The 21,784-nt window shown below is 38.3% G+C and overlaps 1 protein-coding gene across 4 annotated transcripts in view; it reads left to right on the top strand.

Annotated features, from left to right (window-relative positions):
- fhod3b (formin homology 2 domain containing 3b) overlaps positions 1 to 21,784 on the top strand; it is a 104,213-nt gene that overhangs the window by 7,236 nt on the left and 75,193 nt on the right. For all 4 annotated transcript variants that reach the window (XM_028470821.1, XM_028470822.1, XM_028470823.1 and 1 more), the window contains exon 3: positions 9,709 to 9,773. In XM_028470821.1, the coding sequence (XP_028326622.1) occupies positions 9,709 to 9,773 (65 nt within the window). The remainder of the gene's footprint in view (positions 1 to 9,708; positions 9,774 to 21,784) is intronic.

Here is a 21,784-nt window from a genome sequence, read left to right on the forward strand (position 1 = left end):
CACGGAGATTCCGGCCGAAAAAGGCCCTAAAGTGCATTTTTGGTTTTAGGCCAAAACACTTTTCTAACCAAAACAAGCCGACCGAAACAGGATGTTGTGATGAGGCAAGCAAACACTGCAGTCAGCATGCATTCTTGTCTAGAAACGGGCCAACTGGAGCGGCTGTATTTCAATACATCTGAGCACTAAAATGCTTTCTGAGCAGGGTTTGAGACGAGGCACTAAGTGTGTTTTGTGTTTTTGTGTCACGCCGACACTGCAGTTACGTTTCGCCCTCCGTCAACACGGACTACACGGCAGCATTAATCCGGTTTCCGAGCCTGTCAGCGCACATTTCACAGAGATCCTCTGACCTTCATCACGGCTGTACTTGGTCTGCAGTATAAAGATCATTACTTGGATGGGATTAAACCAGGGCGCACAAGAAATGATTCACGTCGCAATCAATCGCTCTTTGTGCTTCTCCAAGAAGATGATCTTCATCAAGAACTTCGACGCACTTTGTGTTTTAATGAGAGAAATGTTATTCTCTTTCAGAAGCCCAGTTACATTATACGCCTGTGCAATATTATTTCATGTATAAGTGGGGTGAAGTTAAACATTTTTTTTTTATTTTGTCCCCGCGACCCTGAAATAGGACAAAGCGGGTCTGAAAGTGGAAAGATGGATGGATTGTGCATTGTTGGAATGTCAGTGCTAAATAAATATTTTCATATTTTTAATTGATTTATTTTTTGAAGCATTAATATTAATGTATACAATTGAATTTTAGTGAGGTTAGTACACATTCCAATCCATAAATGCAACGGAAATTAATAATTTGCATAATAATTTATTTCGGTGTTTTGGTTTTCGGCCTTTGTTTTTTTCATTTGCGGTTTTTGGTTTTGGCAAAGAATATATTTTTCGGTGCATCCCTACTTTAAATGTACATTGACAGCTGTGATGAGTTCCAAATCACTTGTGTTGTAGATGTATATTTGAGTAATCCTCTTTTAATGTTGTTCAGCACAGCTTTCATGTGTTTTTGCTGTGCTGTATCCTTTTACCATGTACTTGTGTGTAATACTTGTAATCCTGGTTCTAGATATGGAAAAAAAAGACTATGGTTGCATTGGTTTTATGTTTGTTTTGTGGATTTTTACTTTATGGACTCCATATGTTTTCGACACATTGTATGTTGGTGTGTTTTTCATGCACCATCACCTTCAGATGATCAAAGACAAAAGTTGGCTCAAGCGTTTCATGAGAGGTCAACAGCACCACAGATATTTATGGATTTGTTTGACTTCATAAGTGTGGTGTTTCTGTTGGACTATTGCAGTGCTGTCCTGTCTCAGTTCCTGATGAAATTGTTTGGAGCTTATGAGCAGCTATTGAGAGCTGTGAGGTTAAAGTGGTCCAACGCTGCCTTGGCTTTTGTGGTGCCAGCTGGCACAAGAGGGTATGGATGTATGTCATTAAACCCACAAAGTGTTGTCTGAGCAGCCTGGGGGTGAAGGAGGTTAGCCAATTATTTTGCAGAATTGGGGTAGCTTTTTATGGCCTTGATATGCATCATAATATAGTCCCCCACTCCTCCGTGTGCTTGATTTGATGATCGCTGAGCTCATACCATTTCACCTTTACTTGTTGCATTATATTATTGCATCAACTCTTCTCTTATCACAGTTACAGTAAAAAAAAAAAAAAAAAAAAGAAGATGTATGTGTGTTTCTCAGTTGTATTTCATGCTTTTTTTATAAAGTTGACCTGAATATATTTATTTCCAATTATGGGAAATTATGTCATCATTATTTGTAGAGGTGTCCCGATCCGATATTGATATCGGATATTGGTCCAATATCAGCCAGAAAACGGATATCAGATTTTATCGCACTGCATCCAAAATCACCGATATAAGCTCTCCGATAAAGTTTTCCGCTCTAGCACTTCTATGAATAGGTGACTGTGGTTCACACTCCAACAAAGTAGCCTGCTGTTGCTGACTATTGTTCTCTGTATGAGTAACATCACTTAATCAAGCCTTTTCTGACATTCCACACTACAAAATAAGTATTAAAAGTATGTATGGTTTGTGCTGATATTGTATCGGATCAATATCGGTATCGGCCGATGCGCAAGGCTGCAATATCAGTATCATATCGGAACTGAAAAAGTTGTATCGGCACATCCCTAATTATTTGTTCAGCTACTTCAGGAAAATTTAAGAATTGATGATTCATCTTGAGCTAAAATCCCCAAGACTCATCCAGTCATTGGCCATTACATCCATCTGTAATCGATCCTAACGACAGGTTACATTCCTGAGGTGCCTGTGTCATACCTAGTGTCTTTACAATCAGATTAAAGTATGATCCTCTGACAGAGGGCTGCAGAGCCTAGAGATATCCATGTCACGGAAGCTTAACGGCCATAATCACTTCCACACCATGTTATGAAGCTCTGCTTTTGGAGATTGATGCTCGTAAATCCCCTGTCGAGGCGCTGATACTACTCGACTTCATACACTGACCATGTAGGACATCAGCTGAGACATTGATGCTCCCTTTTTAGGTATTATACACTCATTTCTTCATTTGCAGCCTAAAGCTTAGCTGTAGCATAAGTGACATTGTTAAGCCTGACTCGTGGAGGCATCTGACGTGTAAATTACATGCAATAAAGTGTGAGGTCTTTAGTCATGGTGTTGTAGTTTGAATTTTTGTGTAAAGCTGAACATTTAGTTCTGACATGTAACACTGATTGGCAGATTAATTATGGATAATTGTTTTAGATTCAGCAGAGGCATTCCCATTGACTGCCTAATTGATTCAGCATGTGAAATATTGAGTTTTTTTTTAAAGTAGCATTTGCACAGCACAGGTCTGGCTAAATCATGTTTGAAAGCCAACATGTCTGTGCTGAAAATATTTTTTTTTTTATTTTTATCAACTGTTTTTGATGTGTTTGACAACCATTTAAAAGTCAAACATAATAAACCTAACTTTTCCTTCTCTGCAGGCCTCAGGTATTTGGAGTTTCTTGTTATATCGTTTCATCGCTCTCTGGACAACTCTGCTTTCTTTTTTTTTTTTTTAATCTTTCTGCCCCACTTAGACATTATATCTGAGACACTTTTCACAGCACACACAATTTTCTCATAAAAAGGGTAAAGTGCATTTAAAATGAACCAGAGAAACGAACAAAGTCAAACTCCACAGAATACAAACCCCAGATTCTTTACAGTGACAGATTTTTAATCCATTCATTACTTCTCGTGTGTCTACTTTAAGAGAGAAGTGATCTATATAATCCAGGGCTCAATTCAGTTTTGTTACCCCACCAGGAGTCCCCAGAACCCGTAGGTCCCTGGCAACGATGCAGAAGCCTTCTGAGAGCTTCGTCAGCAGAACTCCACGCTGCCATTTTGTCTGGCATTTATTGGTCTTAGTGGGGAAGTGCTGGCTTTGCTGTATTCCAAGGATGTGTGTTCAGTTTCTGTGGGTGCACATTTTGTGTTGTTTTACTCACAGGACCAGTAATGCTCACAAAGATGAAAACTGGCAGACATCTACAGGTCTAATGGCAGCTGCTGCTTCTGCTGCTCTGGTTAACATTAAAACAGTGCCTAATGAAATGGCTGTACCATCTAGCTAGGGGGGACGAAACAGAGAATAATTCCAAGAGTCAGCGTAGCACTGAAGTTTGCATGTTCTCCCTATACTTGCATGGCTGTTCTTGGGTACTCTTAACAGGGTCCCCACGGTCATGAATTTCCTGGAAAAGTTATGGAATTTGAAAAACCGATTTTCCAGTCTTGAAAAGTCATGGAATAAATCATTTTTTTGAGCTTTTAACCTTGTTACAATGTTAATTCTTTATCAAAAACACACCCAAAGAATTATCCTCACTAATGCTGCTCTCTGAGCTGCTGATCTGCCCTCTTCTGAAAAGCGAGACGTCAATCGCCCCCTCCAGGAAGTGCCTGCTACTGAGCCATTCCATTTTTAGTATCCGTTATGTCGCCTCGTATCACATTTGACTTGATCTGACAATAGTACGCAGTGGTTGGACAAAACAAATGATTATCACCTTAAATGCACTATTCTTGTAGTTAATAGAGTTGAGGAGGAGAAGAAAGTTACTTAACAGCTCCGGTGAGTGAAGCAGCTGAATTACTCTCTGCTGCTGCTGCTGTTGTGATGAACACAGCCTGAAGCGCTGAGATGGACTCACAATCACAATAGTGTCTTGAATAGCAATGTGTTTTACTGTAATGTGCAGTTTTTTTGGCTGAAAACAATAACAACAGTGTGTGGATAGCAAAAAGAAAATTGCTGTTTGCTGATCTCCCTCGCTGCATAAGTAGGCCACAAAACAGCCCGTTTTTAGAGCTGCTCAGAAAGTGACTTTTCAGAGGCTAAAACTCTGGAAAACAGGTGAGTTTGGGAAAATAAACCAAAAATACTATGTTGTTGGGGTCCTTAGAGCTAATAGAGATGGGTGAAAAATAGCATGATATGGGACCTTTAAGACAAAAAACACCTTTGTTCGGCTGTTCCAAATTGCTTGTCCGAAGTGTATGAAAAAACATCTGTCTGTGTTGTCCCGGTGTCCTATCCAGGGTGTACCCTACATTGTGAACTGGGATAGGCCTACAATGAAATTGGTACAGAAGATGGGTACAGCCTTTGTACCACTACATGGTTTAACATTTAAAACTCTTAATTTATTATTGTGTGTGAAGGCTTGTTTATGGCCCTTCAAGAAGAATATACCAACAAAAGCACTCAGAGAACGCGCAAACCTCCGCCAAGCGCCACTACTCCTCTTTGCCAGATGTTGGCTGTTATCTGGATCAGTGATCTTGATCATGGTACCATGATCATTCACACTTAAAAAGCTTGAAATAAATTTCTATCCCAATAATAACATACAGTAGGTCATGAATATGCATGGGCACCCCCACTGAAAAAAAAAAAAATGCGATGAAATGTGCAGTCCAGATCTGCTCTGGATGAAAACTCTGGTGGGGGTGGGGTTGTCTTTACAAAGATTTGTCAGTTATGAACCACAGTTATTTCACCAGTGATGAGAGATACATTTGTATATATATATATATATATATATATATATATATATATATACATATATATATATATATATATATACTGTATATATGAATATATGCCTGCATTTGGTGTCTTATTGGTTGACACTACATGCAGTACAATATTTTCTTGACAAAAATGCTTTTTTTTTTTGCAAAAACCACCAAACTAAACCACAGGAATACTTTAATAAAACATATTTTTTTCCCCAACCAATATTGAAAGACAATATGTGCTGCTGCTTGAGACAAAATGTAAAAAATAAATGTCACTTTTTCCATAACTGAAATTGAATTAGTTTTCTTATCTTGCACTGCTATTGTTTTATACGTTTAACGTTTATTGTTTAACGTGTTAATTCCATGGAGAGATTTATAATGTGACCTAAAATTAGGAACTGAAGTGTTGAACAATATTGGATATCTGCACCGAGCTGATATCTAACATCTCTAGTTCTTGTTGAAGTATTTGGGAGGGGGCCAGGTGAAAAAACCTTGGCTATATTCTGTGCACATTTGTTTAATTTGATAATGAGCATGTTCGCCTGCGTAGCCTCAGGTCTTGGTTAAGCGTGGGGATTCTGTTGCAGCGAAGCAGAGAGAACGCAGACAGTCCTGACAAAATGTCTCTAGTTACCCATTTGCTTCAACGGCATCACAGAGGATTAGGTTTCTGTTGGCCGTCTCACTTCGACAGTGAGGGTGCACGTTGACAGATGTTGCTCCAGTGTCACCACTGTCTGTTGCTAGATATTATATTTGATAAACAGTGAACAGACTTCCTCTGCCATGTAATCCGCTCGCGTGCAGACTGCCCTCGACTGCTGTGAGCAGGATGGATGTCCTGTCTCACTGCTTTTAAGCAGCACTATGCAGTCACCTGCTATAGGGTTTCTCTTTTTCTGACAGTCGGAGCTGTACTGCAACAATCAGATATCACTGCACACTACATAAAAGCCCATTTGTAATTCTGTGGAATTAGCAGGGCATGATGTTGTTGTGTTTTGCACCTCTATACCTGCTGTGCTCTTGTGTAGGTCTCATATCCATTAGATGATGAAGACACAGTCTGTATAAGTAAGGGGATAATGGGGTGACCTCAAAAAACCTAAGACTTTATGCTGAGGTCCACATAGCAGCACATAGCGGCTGGGCAAAAAAAATCTATTTAATTTTCATTTATCAAATTACTAGATAAAAACGATTTTTATTTTGCAAATTGAAGTATTTTTTTTTAATTTTTAATTTTAATACATTTTTTCCACCACAGTTTTTTCAGACTTTTTCGCATTCCGTCCTTGTGGGTTACCATAGCGCGATGTGAGCCAGCCCCCTCTTTGTTTATATATGTTTACCCTTTGAGTAGGCTATATGTGTGCCACAGGCAATCATTTATTATTCGCACTATGCTGAGATGCTAAGGGAAGAGTTTATTCTTTTTTTAATTGTAATGTTATATGTTATAGAATGTGAAGTTATCTGATTGCCTAATCAGAAAATTTAAGCTACTGTGAAGTTGCTGTTGCACTTTTGCTTAAACCTGGGTTAAAGCTTGAAGTTGTTGAATGACAGAGCCTCATTTACTTTTTATTTTGGGATTGTTCTATGCATTTTAACTCTTGAGGACAATCACAGTAATAAAGTTGCACTTTTGACCATATATCTGATCTTCAGTCATTTTTAACTGTATTTAAAAAAAAAAAAATCAAAAATATAATCTGATCTGATTTAAAATCGCCCAGCCCTAGACAGAGTATGCAGTAGCAGCAAAATTATTAAAGCTGCACTACCTGATTCTTGAACCATGACAGAGGGGCATGGCTGAATTTGAACCATAAATCCCGTCCCCCACTCTGATAATCCCTCCCAGTCTCCTCCTCTCACGGAAGTGCACAAAATTGTGCACGAGAGCTGAACGTGCACTACCGGTAAAACACGTCGCCACTCAAAAGGATGCACACAAAATGTAGGAAAATGGAACATTAGATCACCTGTCTAGAAGGAAAACAGACACTTGCGCGTCCAAAGTTAGTCCAAGACTGAAAACAAGTTTGCACCGTGTACACGCTTCACTAAATATCGTGACAGCCAATGAGGAGGCTCCTTCGTGGGCTCTGCTCACCCCTCCTTTCACTAAATCCTGTGATTGGAGCTGGAGGGGGTGAAGGCCAAGATTTTGTCTTACGGGGTTTTATTAACTCAAATACTTAATTATAAGGCACAGACAGCACGCAGACGTATCATTTTTTTCAGAAATTTTTTTTACAATATATTATATGATGCTCATAAAAAAATTTTTTTTAATTTGTAATTAATTAATTAATTTTTAATTAAAGAAAATAAATCCTAATAAGTCCTCCAGCTTTAAGTATACTGATGGATTTACTTTGTCTATGTTTTTTTTTTTTGTAACTCTACATATATAACTCATTAGACTATAGAGATGGATAAGGGAGGTCTAGGGAGCTAGATACTCTAGCCAGGGAAATACAGAGCAACAAAAATGTCCACTAAAACAGCATTTTATAAGAAAATATTAAGGTTGAGCCCTTTTGGAGCCAGTGTTTGAAGGGTGTGGATCCAATAAGCCTCCTGCTGTTGCAAAGGTTTATCAAGGTTACCCCCGTGAAAAGGAGGGTATCTTGTTCAATCCCATGGAAGCGCAGTGATGTGATGTCATTGTGTGCAACATTAAAATGCACAGACACAGGATAGTCTCTGTCTTTCCCTCTCTTTGTGCTTTTCCAACATAAGTGAGGCCACATGGGGAATCTTCTACCTGTGTAGGAATGATTTAATGGGTGTTGTTGCACTGAACACAGTTACCACATCAATAGCTTCCTTTAGGGAGTGGCAAAAGGTGTCTGTGGGTCAGACATGGAGGCGTTTTGGTGAAAAGTAGCACAAATGAAGAGGTCCTTTATGTTCACCAGCTGACGGTAGAATGTGGTTAGATGTAGAATGTTGTCTTTTAAAGACAGTGCAGATGGCCATTCATACTGTCTTTAATTAAAAGACTGGCAGATTCTACAGCTTAAAGTTTTATGGCCTAAAATATTTATTATTGTTGGATATACCTATAGTCATACCTATATTCCCTGAGGTTATGGCTACATTTAACGTATCTCTAGACACTTTCAATTATAAGTTAGTGAGCCTCGAGGTTTACTGTACATATATGTGATAGAAATATATTGATTGGTTTGAACCGCTTGACTCTTTGAACACACTTTCCCAATATATACTATGATATTTTCATCCCTAAATTTCCTCTGTGCTGGCCCTCAATAATATCCACTCAGCTGGTTCAGTCTGTGTCCTGGGTGGGGCTGGGGTGGCTTATGTGTGAAAATATGCGAGTTCCTTTAAACCTATCATTTTTGGTATTATGTTTCTCTTTGTTTGAAATATTTTGTGTTTTACATGTTTTGTCTTTCAATTTAAAAGGACTTTGCAATGCATATTAACATTTTATTTTTTAATATTCTAAGTGGGAATTTTTTCTAAAACAGTTTTTTAGGAGATCAGTGAACTCCAAACTATTAGGGTCTCACCATAGGCAGAGTTTGAAATTCTTGCCAGGGGGGCAGCAAAGAAAAAAAAAACCCACTGTAATTTAAAGAATGAGAGAAATTAAGCAGTGTTATTATTTATTATGTTCTACATGACATATCACACAACAGTAGTTGTAAATAACTAAGTTAAACAACAGGTAGGACAGAATAAAAGGATCCATATGGATTAAAAAGATTTAAAAGTCCCACAACGTAGATTATGGCATTTAAAATCTCCACCTTCGCTGATTGTCTATGTGGGCGAGTAGATTATTACAACAACCGCTCAATCCACCGCTTCATATCCAGACAAGTGCGCTCTGAGAGCTGGGTTTACTCATTTTCCGTTCTAGCCACTTTTTTTCTCGGTGTATCACTACAAACAACAGACTTATGGGTCTACAGATCACCTGCGGTGTCCGCCATGTTGTAAACAAACACAGTTCTGAGCTGCTACGGGAAGCAGGAGGGACAATTGTCATCGGCTGCTGGTCCTTTAAAACTTATTTACTTGGTTTTATTTTGTAAACCGTTGAATTTTATATCGCCATTTTTATCATTTCTTAGTCACTGTGTTTTTTGCACTTAACTAATGTGTCTATTATGTATGTTATATTAAACATTTGGGGAAACTTAAATTAAAACTTTTGATCGGGGGGGTGGCAATAGACCCCCTGCCCCCCCCTCTCAAACTCCGCATATGGCTCTCACATTCACTTTTGTGTCTGAATGGAAACAGGCAGCAGTTTTGTCGCCTTTGTTTCAGGCTGTCATTCAGACATTGTTCGTGGCTGACAGGAGGGCGATAGGGTCTTGGCACATCTCCATTAACACGGGGGGGGGGGGGGGGGCTGTGCTGACCTCTGAGACTCTCGTTCTTTATTTCTCTCCTCAGCATCTCCTCATCGTTTCCAAACTGCAGGATGTTGAATGTGTGGGAGAAACCTGATCATGTGTTTTTAAAGAGTTTGAAAGCATAACCTTTAATTTACGTAGAATATTATCCATATGGTAAAATCATGTCATCATACTAACTTGGTGTATCTCTCTATGTCTTTGTAGGAGAGGAAGGAAACACAGCGTTATTCTTCGGACCCAGTTATCAGTCAGAGTCCATGCCTGCATCGGTGAGTAACAATTAAGACTGTTAGGAGCTCTAATCACATTTATCCCCAGGGGATTATTGCATTTAAGGCTTTGCAGAAATAAAGGGAGATTGTGAGGAGTCTTACTTGGAGCTAATTTTAACTAGATTTTGACAACTCTGAAAAAAAAAAAAAAAAACCACCTAGTCTGGCACGAAGCAGAAACTGTAATGTTTTCTGAGGTATTGTGTTCTGCCACTTTGTTTAACCTGATCTCCCACTGTCTTTGAATAAAGTGAGTAAACTGGCTCCGAGGACTAAGTAAAAACACATGCAAAGCCATTACGTGCCTGCAGACATACACACAGACAGAGATAGACTTTTCTGTTTTACTGAGGATGTTTAAGCTTTTTACTAACAGTATTAGATTCAGCAAGACGTCGCTTTAAATATGTGAGCTTTGGATTTGTGCTGTTATATGTTTTGCAAACCTTTTTTAGAATATGGTTTTAATATATCCGATGAGTACATGGGCTTGAATTATATTTACCCAGCAAAGCCATCTTGATGAGGATGAACATGTTCCCTTATTAGGAACTTCTCAGGCTTCACTTGCAAAAAACAATCCAAAGTCTGCAAAGAACAATCTATATTTACAAGTGTGAAATTTAAATTTTGGCCATTTTTACTGGAGGAGCTACAGGCAGTTTTTATGTAAATGAGATTTTTCCTTGATAGTACTCTCCTGTTATTTATCGTGAGCCTGATGTGGGCTCGGTAATGAAAGGCTTTGGAAACTCCAGTGGATCACTTACAGTGATCATTCTGTCACGACGGCTCATTAAACTATTGGCCAGACGCAGGAAAAATGAGAAAGACTGCTTTTGCTTAAACCTGATGAGGTCAAGTTTGCACATGTGAAATACGAGGAGATTTACTCTTTGATGCTTTTGGCAGTTACCTTTCTTATTGTAGAACTGTGTGGCAGATTACACATCAGTAAATTCATATCATATACAAAATAGTCGGAATAATTACTCTGATTGTGTGATTTTTATTTAGAAGCACGAGATTTATAGTCCCTCAAATGTGGCTTTAGATATTAGTCTGATCGTGAACTGGTTTAACTTCCTCTTCCCTCCTGCTGGTGCTAAGCTTGGCTTAGCGGAGCCTGTGGAGTGACCGACATGCTTGCTGCTCTCCTCTAAGTGGATGATGAGCCTCTTTCTCTCTAAGTTGACAGCCACCTGTTGCCTTCCACATAGTCTCCCTCAGTGCCGTCTGTGGATCCATCGCTGACTTATTTCCTCTTGCTGAGGTGGTCACTGTTATTGTAACTTGTCTATACATTTGAGCCTAATTGTATCTGACTAGTGAGTTTACTTTGCCCTACATCCCCCCACTCGCAAAGAAAGACTTTCTGTATGATTTTTTGACTATAAAAATGAATAATTTGTTACTTTTTCAGAGTGAGAGACAAATAGAGCCGTGTACTTCCAGCCATGGCTGTTTCATTTCAGAGTGAGCGATGTTAGATTATAAAAAGAGCTTTACATTGAGTTTCAACCTTAAGTGTGGGGTCATCTGGAGTTAACATGGGGTCGCCTGAAATGTCTAGTAATTGGTAAAAAATTTAAAAAAATAAACCTTTGGTAAAGAAATTGATGAAAAAAATATTTTTTTTGAATGATTAGTCTTTTTCTAATACACATCGCCCACAATAAATATTAATAAACTGTATCCTATACTTTCTCAAATATAAATCTAGTAATAAAAAAAAATGCAGTATACAAATATCTGAATTTGTAACACACTTCAATAAACTTTATCTCGGAGAAAAATGTCTCTGGATTTGTTGTATCAAAAATGGGGTCACAACCCAAAAATGGTTTGGAACCTCTAAGTTAAAGGGTCACTACAAAATAAACAATGGCCTCAGAATAATTTATGTTTTGTTTTTTAACGTTTTCAGATATATTATTACAATGTTTAGTTTATCCAAGTGGGTCTAATTCATGAGGGATGAGCGGCTTACTGCTATGTTTATAGCGATCTACTGTATATATTCTGCCTGTTTTGTATCTGTTTTGCTGTCTGATTATATAATTTATCATCGTTATTGTTACTTTGCTGCATTCTTCACGCCTTAGCTTGTTGGTTACATGTGTGTGTGTGCAGTAGCGGGCATCAAATCTAAGCCAACATAATCACAGTCATTAGCACTCACAATGTGCCCATGCAGACATGATGTGTACATATCCATACCACAAAGAGGAAAGGAGAAACATCTCATTTCGAGTTTACACTGAGGTTGTGAGTTCCATAATTATCTGAATACCCTTTCATGTGCCTGTTGGGGTTTTTGTCCATGAAGGTTTAAGCTTGGAAGCACCATTTTTTCCTTCTACTTAAAGTTATGGTTTATTTATAAAAAAAAGTGCTTGACTATAACAACAGCCACAATGATATACATTCTAAGCCAAAACAACAAAAATGAGCTGTGCTTGCTGTAAAGTGTCACATACAAAGCAACAATATTGTCTTCTTGCCTCTCACAACAAGATATGGATATAAGCTTTAGACCTATAATTAACAGATAACGCAAATAACTGTACAATAGCTTACATTTGATCACATATTTACAACTGTTTTAATAAAAAGTGGGTACACGTTAGTCACAAATCACTCACTAGTTTGCTGTTGAGTACTTTCTCAAGTGTTATGAAGTAAGATTAGGATTTAGTTGAACAGTGAACAGTCAAAGGATGTGCAATCCTTTACAAAGGTTCACCTTTTATATTCATAAGTGCAGGCCTCAAGCCATGTTCCCGTGTTAGCTTGTGTTAGCAAGTGACCTGTGCACAGTTTTTATTTATTTATTTACTGTCTTCAGCTCAAACTTCCGTCATTTGGCTATCGGACTGTATTCATTTCATTCTAGACCAATTCAATTCAATTCAACTTTATTTATGTATATAGCGCAAAATACAACAAAATCATCCCAAAGCGCTGAACAAAGTATAAAGTTAATAGTAAAAAAGAAAGAACCCAACAAGATTCACATGAACAAGCATTTAGCGACAGTGGGAAGAAAAAACTCCCTCTTTTTATGGGAAGAAATCTCCAGCGGAACCAGGTTCAGAGGTGGCAGCCAGACGAGTGTCTCAGACTAGTTGAGCCACGAATCATTGATCAGGAACTGCCAGCTCCAACATCAAGACACCTGGAACAGAAAAGACAGCGGAGGGTGAGGAGAAGGCACATATGGGGTGGACATCAGTGTAAATGGTATGAAGCAGTGTGAGCAGTTTCGTGGGTTATGCAACGAGGGACAAAAGTGGAGGGCACAACTGTGTCTGACTGGACATCATCCCATTGCAGCCCATTAGAGCTATGTGTAGATGGTTGATGGTGTTTGAATATAATGTTGGTGTTCTACCAACCAATGTTTGTCAGGATGAGGGAATAAAACAGGTATTACCTTGGTGCAGTATTAGAAATCTATCTCAGGGTGCTGGTCTTGTGTTGTGCTAACAAAGTGTCCCATGTGTTGTTACTCAACTATAATCAAGCAAATTACTTTGGGACTGTTGTGCATATGTGAGAAAAAAAAAAAACAACTAGAAATGATTGTGTGATTAATTTTGTGTACATTTGTCTGATCAGAAACTTGTGATTTAGAAAACAAAACCCAAAATGTTCCTCTGCGTGTTAGCACAGGCCACAGCCTGTTATAAATGCCAGCTTGTTGTTGTTGGTGGAATAGATGTGGTATGAAGGCCTGATTAGAGCAGCCTTGTGCTTTCTTTAGTCCTGTCTACAAGTTTAGTTGGGATTTTTTTTTTTGCTGAAATTATGTGCGAAGCTTGTCGTGATGTGACGGAGTGACAGGTGGACTGTTTCAGCCAAAGATTTATGTGGAAATAACAATTTGAGAGCGCACAAAACAAATGTTACACGTCCTTTTGTCTTAATCGGCTCTTCCACAGTAAAGGAATAAAACCATTAATGAGCTTTAGTAAAGTTCACACAGATTCAGTGACATTTTGGTAAACAATCTTATTAAAAAAAGGTTCTGTAATCCACTCATATGTCATATTAGTGTGATATTACAGAGCCAGCTGCTACGTCATGTAACTATTTGACTGTTTATGTTTTTACAAATTATTAATTCTTTAATTTAAAAAAGCCATTATATAAAAGTTAAAGGGCCTATGTTACGCTAAATCAACTTTTATGTGCTCTAAACATCATAAAAGTCCTATATGGGCTTCATACACATGCCCAAAGTGTTTTTTTCATTGATTCCCTCAATCGTTAGTCAGAGGGTGATTTTCTCCTTTCTTACTGCAGGGTGAGCACAAACACCTCGCTCCAATTTGATGATGCGTTCCCACTCTGATAACGAATTTGACATAGCACTGAGCTAGAGAAGCCGCGCCTCCAGGAAGCTCTCTGTCGTGATTGACATGTAAACGCGAAGCACCGTGTGGGGAGGAGGAAGTTATTGTCCCGTCTATAGACACGCCCACTCATGAATATGCATAAGTAGGCCGCAAATCAGCCTGTTTGTGTAGAGTTGCTCAGAAAGTGACTTTTCAGAGGCTAAAACACTGGAAAACAGGCGAGTTTGGGGAAAAAAACCTCAACTACAGTGTTTTTGGGGTTCTTAGAACAAATGGAGATGGGTGAAAAATAGCGTGATATGGAACCTTTAAAGGGGACATATCATGCTAAATCCACTTTTTTAGCCCTTAAATGCATTTTGATGTATATTTAGATTGTTTAGAAGTACAGAAAAGTTCAAATTAATCTCTTCAGGTGCTCCGTAGATATCTTTATATTCTGTTTTGGTCATATGTTTCAATCTGTTTCAATTTTTCTATTCTCTATTACGTTTTTTGAACTATTACATCACAGTATTTGCAGCGGAACTGCCAAATTAGGACATCGACTCCAGGCCCAACACTTCGAGCAATCCGCCATTTTTATTTCTCGCTTTTATTTTGTAGTCCAAGCTCCAGGATGCAGAAGTTACGAGAGGATAAATCAAAATGTTTGGTTGTTGGATGTAGTAACTCACACGCTTCATTACAAAGTCTCCCAGCATCAGAACCTTTTCAAAGTGCCTGGTTGAGTTTTATTTTTCATGGAAATGTACCCACATCTGTGGGTAAGGTCATTTTTGTGTGTGCGATGCACTTCAAGGATGACTGCTTCAGCAACCTCCACCAGTATAAAGAAGGATTTACCAAAGACTTTGTCTGATTGAGGGTTCAATTCCTTCTATCTTTGGAGATGATGAACAGAGCACTTCGGTAAGCTGTAAATAATGCTAAAAAGTGTGATGATAAGACGTCCCTGTCATTGTTTTGTTAGCATTAGCACTTGCACCGTCTTCATATGTTAGCGCTGTGTGCTCGTTTTAGATCCTTGATGATATGGCCTACGTGATTTAATTTAAGTCTAAAGTTTTCATTAGTCATTTCATTTTGCCATTTTTGTCTCCAAAAAGACAGTATTAAAATGCATTTTGTGACGTTAGCTTGGCGCTAGCGTTAGCTCGGTGCTTGTGTTAGCTGACTTGTTAGGGTTCTGCAGGTTCATCATCTTCATTTTCATCTCGCTCCGCTGGGTCAGACTCTGGCTGTAACATGTAAGGCTGGATGGACAAGTCTTCCTTTGTTGACATTTTGTAAATAACTTCTGAATAAAAAGTTTATGCGCCGCTACATAGCCGTATCTCTTCTATCAAACTACAAAAATGGCCGAGCAGGGTGGAGTTGAACCTGGAGAGGGGGCGGGGTATGAAGTGTCTCATTTGCATTTAAAGAGACCGCACCAAAACGAGTTGCTCTTAGAAGCACATCAGAAAAGGGGTAGAAAAGGGGCCTGTGGAGCTATATTAATGAGGAATTCAGACCCAAGCAGTGCAGTTCCGCTTTATATAGACCACAACTGTATGATTTATATGTAAAAAGGAAGGATTTAAAACCATGATATGTCCCCTTTAATGTTTGTCAGCAATCTCCTTTAACAGCAGGTGTATCCGTCATCACAGGGATCTCTGCTTAGGAGTGACATCTGTATTTGGAGGTGACACATTCTTAGTGGATTATCTGCCTTGTTTTTTTTTTAACAACCTTCTAAAATCTGGGCTCGAGACATGGTTCCCAGTGACTGTTGTCAACCAATATTGGTAGTTTTGATTATATGGCTGACAACTAAAAATCTCAGTTGTCTTTGAAATGGAAAAGAAAGACTGTATATATTTTCCAAATGTCTGTGAATTGTAAAAGGGATATTAGCTCCTGGCAGCTAACAACAGAGCTACCCTAGAATATGTGGGCTATGCTCCACACACATTTTTTTTTTTTTTTTTTTTTTTTTGGCCACTTTCCTTATGGAGTTTGCAGGTTTTCCTTTGTTTGGTTGAGGTTTTCCAGATCCTATGTTTTAATTTCTACATTAATGTATTCTGAAGATATTAGTTCAAACTGGTAAACATATGCTGGTTATTATTCATTTGTCATACAATTACAATAAAAGCGCCTTTATCGATTAATCAAGAGGTAGAGAAAATACAGTGTATGTGTTAAATCAACTTATCATTTTGAATTAATTTGCCAAAAAAATGCTGTACAAGAATCATTTAAAGGCATTAAGAAGTGAAATTTAGATGACTGAGTTACTTATAATCAACCAAAGCAACAATTAATTAAAAAGAACTGGGTTCCACACCTTACAGCACAACTTCTAACACATCTAGATCATTGGATCCTTAACGGTGTCACTCACCTCTCACTTCAACTCACTTATATATTCTTTTAGTTTGTCTATGACCCCAACAATCACATGCAGACAGATAAAAGGAAACACCATTGGTACATGTTTCATTTACACTCAGCAGCTCATCACTGAAACTACAGATCTTGATTCTTGGTAAGACTATAACTTATTTAATTCTTTACATGTTTAAATGCTGTATTATGTCACTGCCTACTACATTAATTCATATAAGCTCACTCATACACTCATCCAAAGGCATGTGCTTATTAAGAAACCATCTGTTTCCAGTTGAAAGGCCCCTCAGCGCTTTTCCTGAAGCATCCAAAGTAGAAGAGAACTGCATTTTGTACTACGAAGGGAGTCATTTTTACTGGGCTAAAGCAGCAAGCGTAGTATGCATCCCAACTGATGGACAAAACTATATTAATAAGCTAAGGCTAACTAAAGAAAATACATATACTGTATTGCAAATTTTATGTATTTTTGTTATAGCATCTTCCTTTTTTTGGTTTGTCGTCTACTCACTAAGGTGTGGGTTTTTTTCTTCCCCACAAAGGCTTGAAGCTGAAATTTGAGGTGCCTCTGAAACATGTGTTTGCCCTGTGTTTAAGGTCACAGGTCATTGGTTGTATCTGAACTGCCTGGATATGCCTAAGATTTGATGATTGTTATTCACCAGTAAGAACAAAGCCAGTGCATTAGATTAAAAAAAAATAAAAAATAAAAAAAAAAAGTCAATAAGCAAGACAAGGAAAACAAAATTAATGGAATGCCTGTGTCTAAAAACCCTGAATCAAGTTGAAGTTACTGCGTAGCCTTGCATGTGTTGCTCTGTTTTAAATAACTTTTGTTTCTGAACAGATATTTCTCTTTATTTTGAATGATAGCTACAGCTTATTCCCAAACTTTGAGCTTTTTAGCAGACCCTCAGAGGGCCTAATTTATCATCTATGTCATATCTAAGATTTAGGATTGAGGTTACAGATATACTATATGGGAAAGACACATGAGTGAGTATCAGTACTGACTAGAAAAAGCATCTGATCTTTAATGTCTCACCCTGTTGGCCTTTAGCCAAATCCTAGTGTGCCATGCAATTCATCACACATCCAGCTTTTCACATCTCGCCGGTTTCTTTTTCGCTCCCTCCGCTTTGATGCCAGTTTCTTTGTAAGGAAACAGTTCTTTGGCTCTGTGAATCTATGAGGGCTATATAAAGAAGTGACACTTCAGGTTTTGTCTGTTGTTGCACTAACTGTCACTCATAAGGCGAAGCTTGAAACAAGGCCTTTGCTTCTTCTCTCGCCTTGGATCAAGTGATGTTGCTACAGCTGGTCGGCTCTGACTCATTTACTTTCAGTTTGGCTTTGAAGTCGACTTTATTGGATTTTTGTCATTATCATAAACAGAGATTGATTTATTGAGTGGTACATTACAATTTAATTGGTTGTGTTTTGGCTTCTGATTAATGGAAGGTTTTCACACTGTTTTTTTATTTTGTGTTTCTGTTATAGCAGGTAAAACATAGACTGTTATACTTAATGTTTAGGCGATAACAATGTTTGTATTCTACCTCGATACAGCTCCTGTTGGGGCTTTAGGTCTCTAACATCTACGGCTTCCCGTCTTTCACCTGCCTTGTGGAAACTGGCTGCGGGCCAAAGCAAATCTTAGTCATATCCAACGTTAAATATCTGGCAAAGGCTGCAATTTTCTGGTGATGTGGTAATGATTTGAAATTCTTCTTTTCATGTTCTCACTTATTACTTAGTAACCACTGGTCGTAGAGGCATGATATGATACACAGCTGTGGAATGAATATGGAGACAGCGGCTTTATTTTCATCTGCAGTAAAAATGAGCTACGCTGTCAGGTATCTGTTTCTATTTATAATTCTCAAAGAAAAGTCCCAGATGAAATTATAGCAGGTATTTTCCGAGCAGATTTAAGCTCACGTAGGAAAACATGATATCTACTATTGCAAACAACTTTCTCAATTCGCTGTAGTGACAGATGCGAAAAGGGCAGGATTTATGTTTGCATGTTAGTGAAGAACCAAATTAAAATGATTACAAAGTCATGCTTTCTTATGGTGTGAGAGGACTTTTGTTGTTGTTGTTGTTGTTGATGTTGTTGTGATTTCAAAGGGACGCCAGCTTTTAACTGATAAATTGACAAAAAAAAAACTGGTTTTACTCACAACTGCAGATGAAATGCTTAGACTTTTCCCTTATGCCAAATAATGTATCTGGTTGAAAGGAGTGTGCAGTTGGAATAAAGGGCTCAAGGACTACTGAAGCCCACCCAGGGCTCTCAAGGAGACCACTCACAGTGGCCTTAGCAGAAGAAGACTGGACAACCTTTGTCACATTTTTTCAAAGCAAAAAGAAAAGAACCATAGATCGAGGAACAGGGGGAGAAAGAATCCAATGTCTTGTATGAATATGAGCCAAAAGCCTACTTAATCATTTCAGGCATGTTGGATAGCTTGGTCTGAACTGCAGGTTAGAAGAGGATTCAAAGTGTCTGGCTGCAACACAAAGCGGTGAGGCTTCACGAAAATAGAATGTTCATGCAAAACATCTACAACATGTGGAAACTGACGCAGAAGAGCTTTTACCACAATAAAGTGGAAAGAGCTACAACGTTTTGTAATGGGACATGACCTCAACTTAACAATAAGTTGGGTTAGTGTCCAAATTACATTTGAGCAAACATCTAACCCAATATTTTTTTGTGGTGGAAAGTGAAGAGAAATGTGTGCATGTGCTTGGGTTGTTCAGCTTAAAGCAGTGAAACAACAAACTGGTGTGGACCATAAGTTATGTTTTCAGCGAGCCATGTTTACACAATTGTTGTGGTCTACGCTGCGTAAAGTTCAGCCTCATCTTTCAGTGAACGTGTCAGTCATTGTTGCCATCTATTCAGATGTATTCAAAGGTGTTGTATGGTGGTTTTCTCCCTGGTCACTAAAGGATCATTAAGCGCACAAAGAACCATAATCTTTTGCTTATACTTCTTATTTGAAGATAAAAGCCTGAAAATTAGCCTTTAATCTTTGTGTTTGGAAATGGAAAAAAAAGAATGTTTGAATCCCCAAATGTTCTAACCTCAAACTTTTATGACTTGAGTGGCTGTTCTCCTGCTATAATAGATGCTTTTTGTCCCGTCTTTCAACACAAACTTTTATTTTGACAGAATTTTATCTGTTTTGAGAACACAAAGGTTAAGCCCAAGACACACAGAATGCTACTATCTTTTGGTACAATTAAATTCATTTTTATTTTGATTATATAATTATTGATTTTTATATCACTTTTTATTCAGGGATTACAAAATGAGAATTTTCACAAAAATGCCACAAAAACCAACAAAATGCTACATCAGCATGCATGTCAATCCCCAAATACTTTTGACTTAGGCAACAATAGTAGCGTACACATTGTTGCAAAGAATGTTACTTGTGTAAATATGCATTTTCTGTAATTTAGGCTGCTCTAAATATAAACAGACAAAGCTGAACATGTTTTTACAAGTCTCCACTGTATTTTCCACTGTCCACCCCAGACAGCCTGCCTGCTCTTCTGCACCTCTTTTGTACTCTTTTTTTTTTTTTTTTTTTTTTAAACTCCAGATATCCAAAGACAGTCACCCTAAATAACAATGCGTTTGGATGGAAGTAATAATACATAATACGATTCTTAGTGACTTTATGTTTGAAATCCCCACATATTTAAGAGATCTCACTTAAATTCTGTGTAAAGAACTGCAGCAACTTGATGAACCACCTGTCTTTAGTCTGTTATGTAGAGACACCTGAATGTCTGCATGGACATAACCCCTTTTTTTTAGTTTACTGTTGTCTTAAGACTTTTCAGCTGTTTACTGAGATGACCCCTACTTTCCCCAGCTCTTGCCATCCGAGACTTTTGTCTCATTGTTGAAAGGAAGTATTCAACCCTAACCTGTTAAGCAGCAGTTTCTGCTGAAGCTTGTCTTTAGAATTACCAGGAGAGAAGAAGCTGGTATCATAAACATGTTTTTTAAATTTGTCTGAAAAGACAAAAAGGTTTTAAAAAAAATAGCAATGTTGACAATATAGACAGAATTACATAGTTTTGCATGTGTAACTGATGGAAAACTTTGGTAACATGGTAGTAGAGCTGATTATAAGAGATTTCTGGCCTTGAAGGTATCCAAAATCTTTACACCTTGATGATATGACTTTCTTATGAGTTCGATACATGACATTGTTGTAATTTCTTTTTCAAGCCAAGGGTAAACCTTGTCTTTCTGAGAGCATAGAGTCAGGATCAACACTGGTTATCCCAGTTTAACCCTTTTGGCCACCTGGAGACCCCCACCCAACTGCACGCCAGGATTATCCCATAATATCTGCACATAGGTGGCACATATATGAAGGGGTCAGAGAGGTCATTTCTGTCTGCCCCCCTCCCTCTCTTACACACATACACACCCTCCCCCACCCTCCCCACTGCAGCTTTGATGCTCATGTTCTTGAATGCTGATTGCGTAGATGGTAATGCATGAAAGGGCTGGTCGGGATCAAGCTGGAGCCCTTTTTCTTTGGGTTGACACTCGAGGGGCAGCCATTGCCCTTGAGGTTAACTGACAGGAGAAAGCTCACTGACACCCAAATGTGATTTATGGGAAGGACATTCTCTGTTCTTGTAAGCTTCATTATATACTCAAGCTTTAACATAATTTATGTTTGACTGCCCCCTTAGTGTTTTGCAGCGAATAGTTCACATTAAAATGTTTTCAAATGGACAGTTTGGCTTTAGCTGCTTTGACCTCCTTTCAAGACAATGCCTTACCTGCTAGTCTGCTAAAGTTAAAGAGTGCTAAATCTTTCAACATTATATTGGTCATTGGCACTGGGAAGAACATAGTTAAGAAGAATTTGGTCCCGTGTATTCCTTCCCGTGGAAAGTTACTGAAAAGAAGGAATGTTTTTTCATTCCCACTCTGAGACATTACACACATGTCAAGTTTTTATGGCCTTATTTTGCATCAATCTGCTGCCCCATATTTTTGTGCTGAACCACTTTTTGTGCTCCCCTTTGCCAAATTGAGAGAGATGGTTTTAGAGGGAAGGAAAAAGACATGGAGGAATGTTCCCCTACTAAGACGTCATGTGGTGTATGACTTTGCACAATGCCCAGCCAAGTTTTTAGGCTCTCTCAGAGGGACGAGTCCTTCCTGGATATTTCAGTTACCTCTAACTATATAAGACATAGACA

Source organism: Gouania willdenowi, chromosome 16 (genome assembly GCF_900634775.1).
Source record: "Gouania willdenowi chromosome 16, fGouWil2.1, whole genome shotgun sequence".
Taxonomy (NCBI): Eukaryota; Metazoa; Chordata; class Actinopteri; order Blenniiformes; family Gobiesocidae; genus Gouania; species Gouania willdenowi.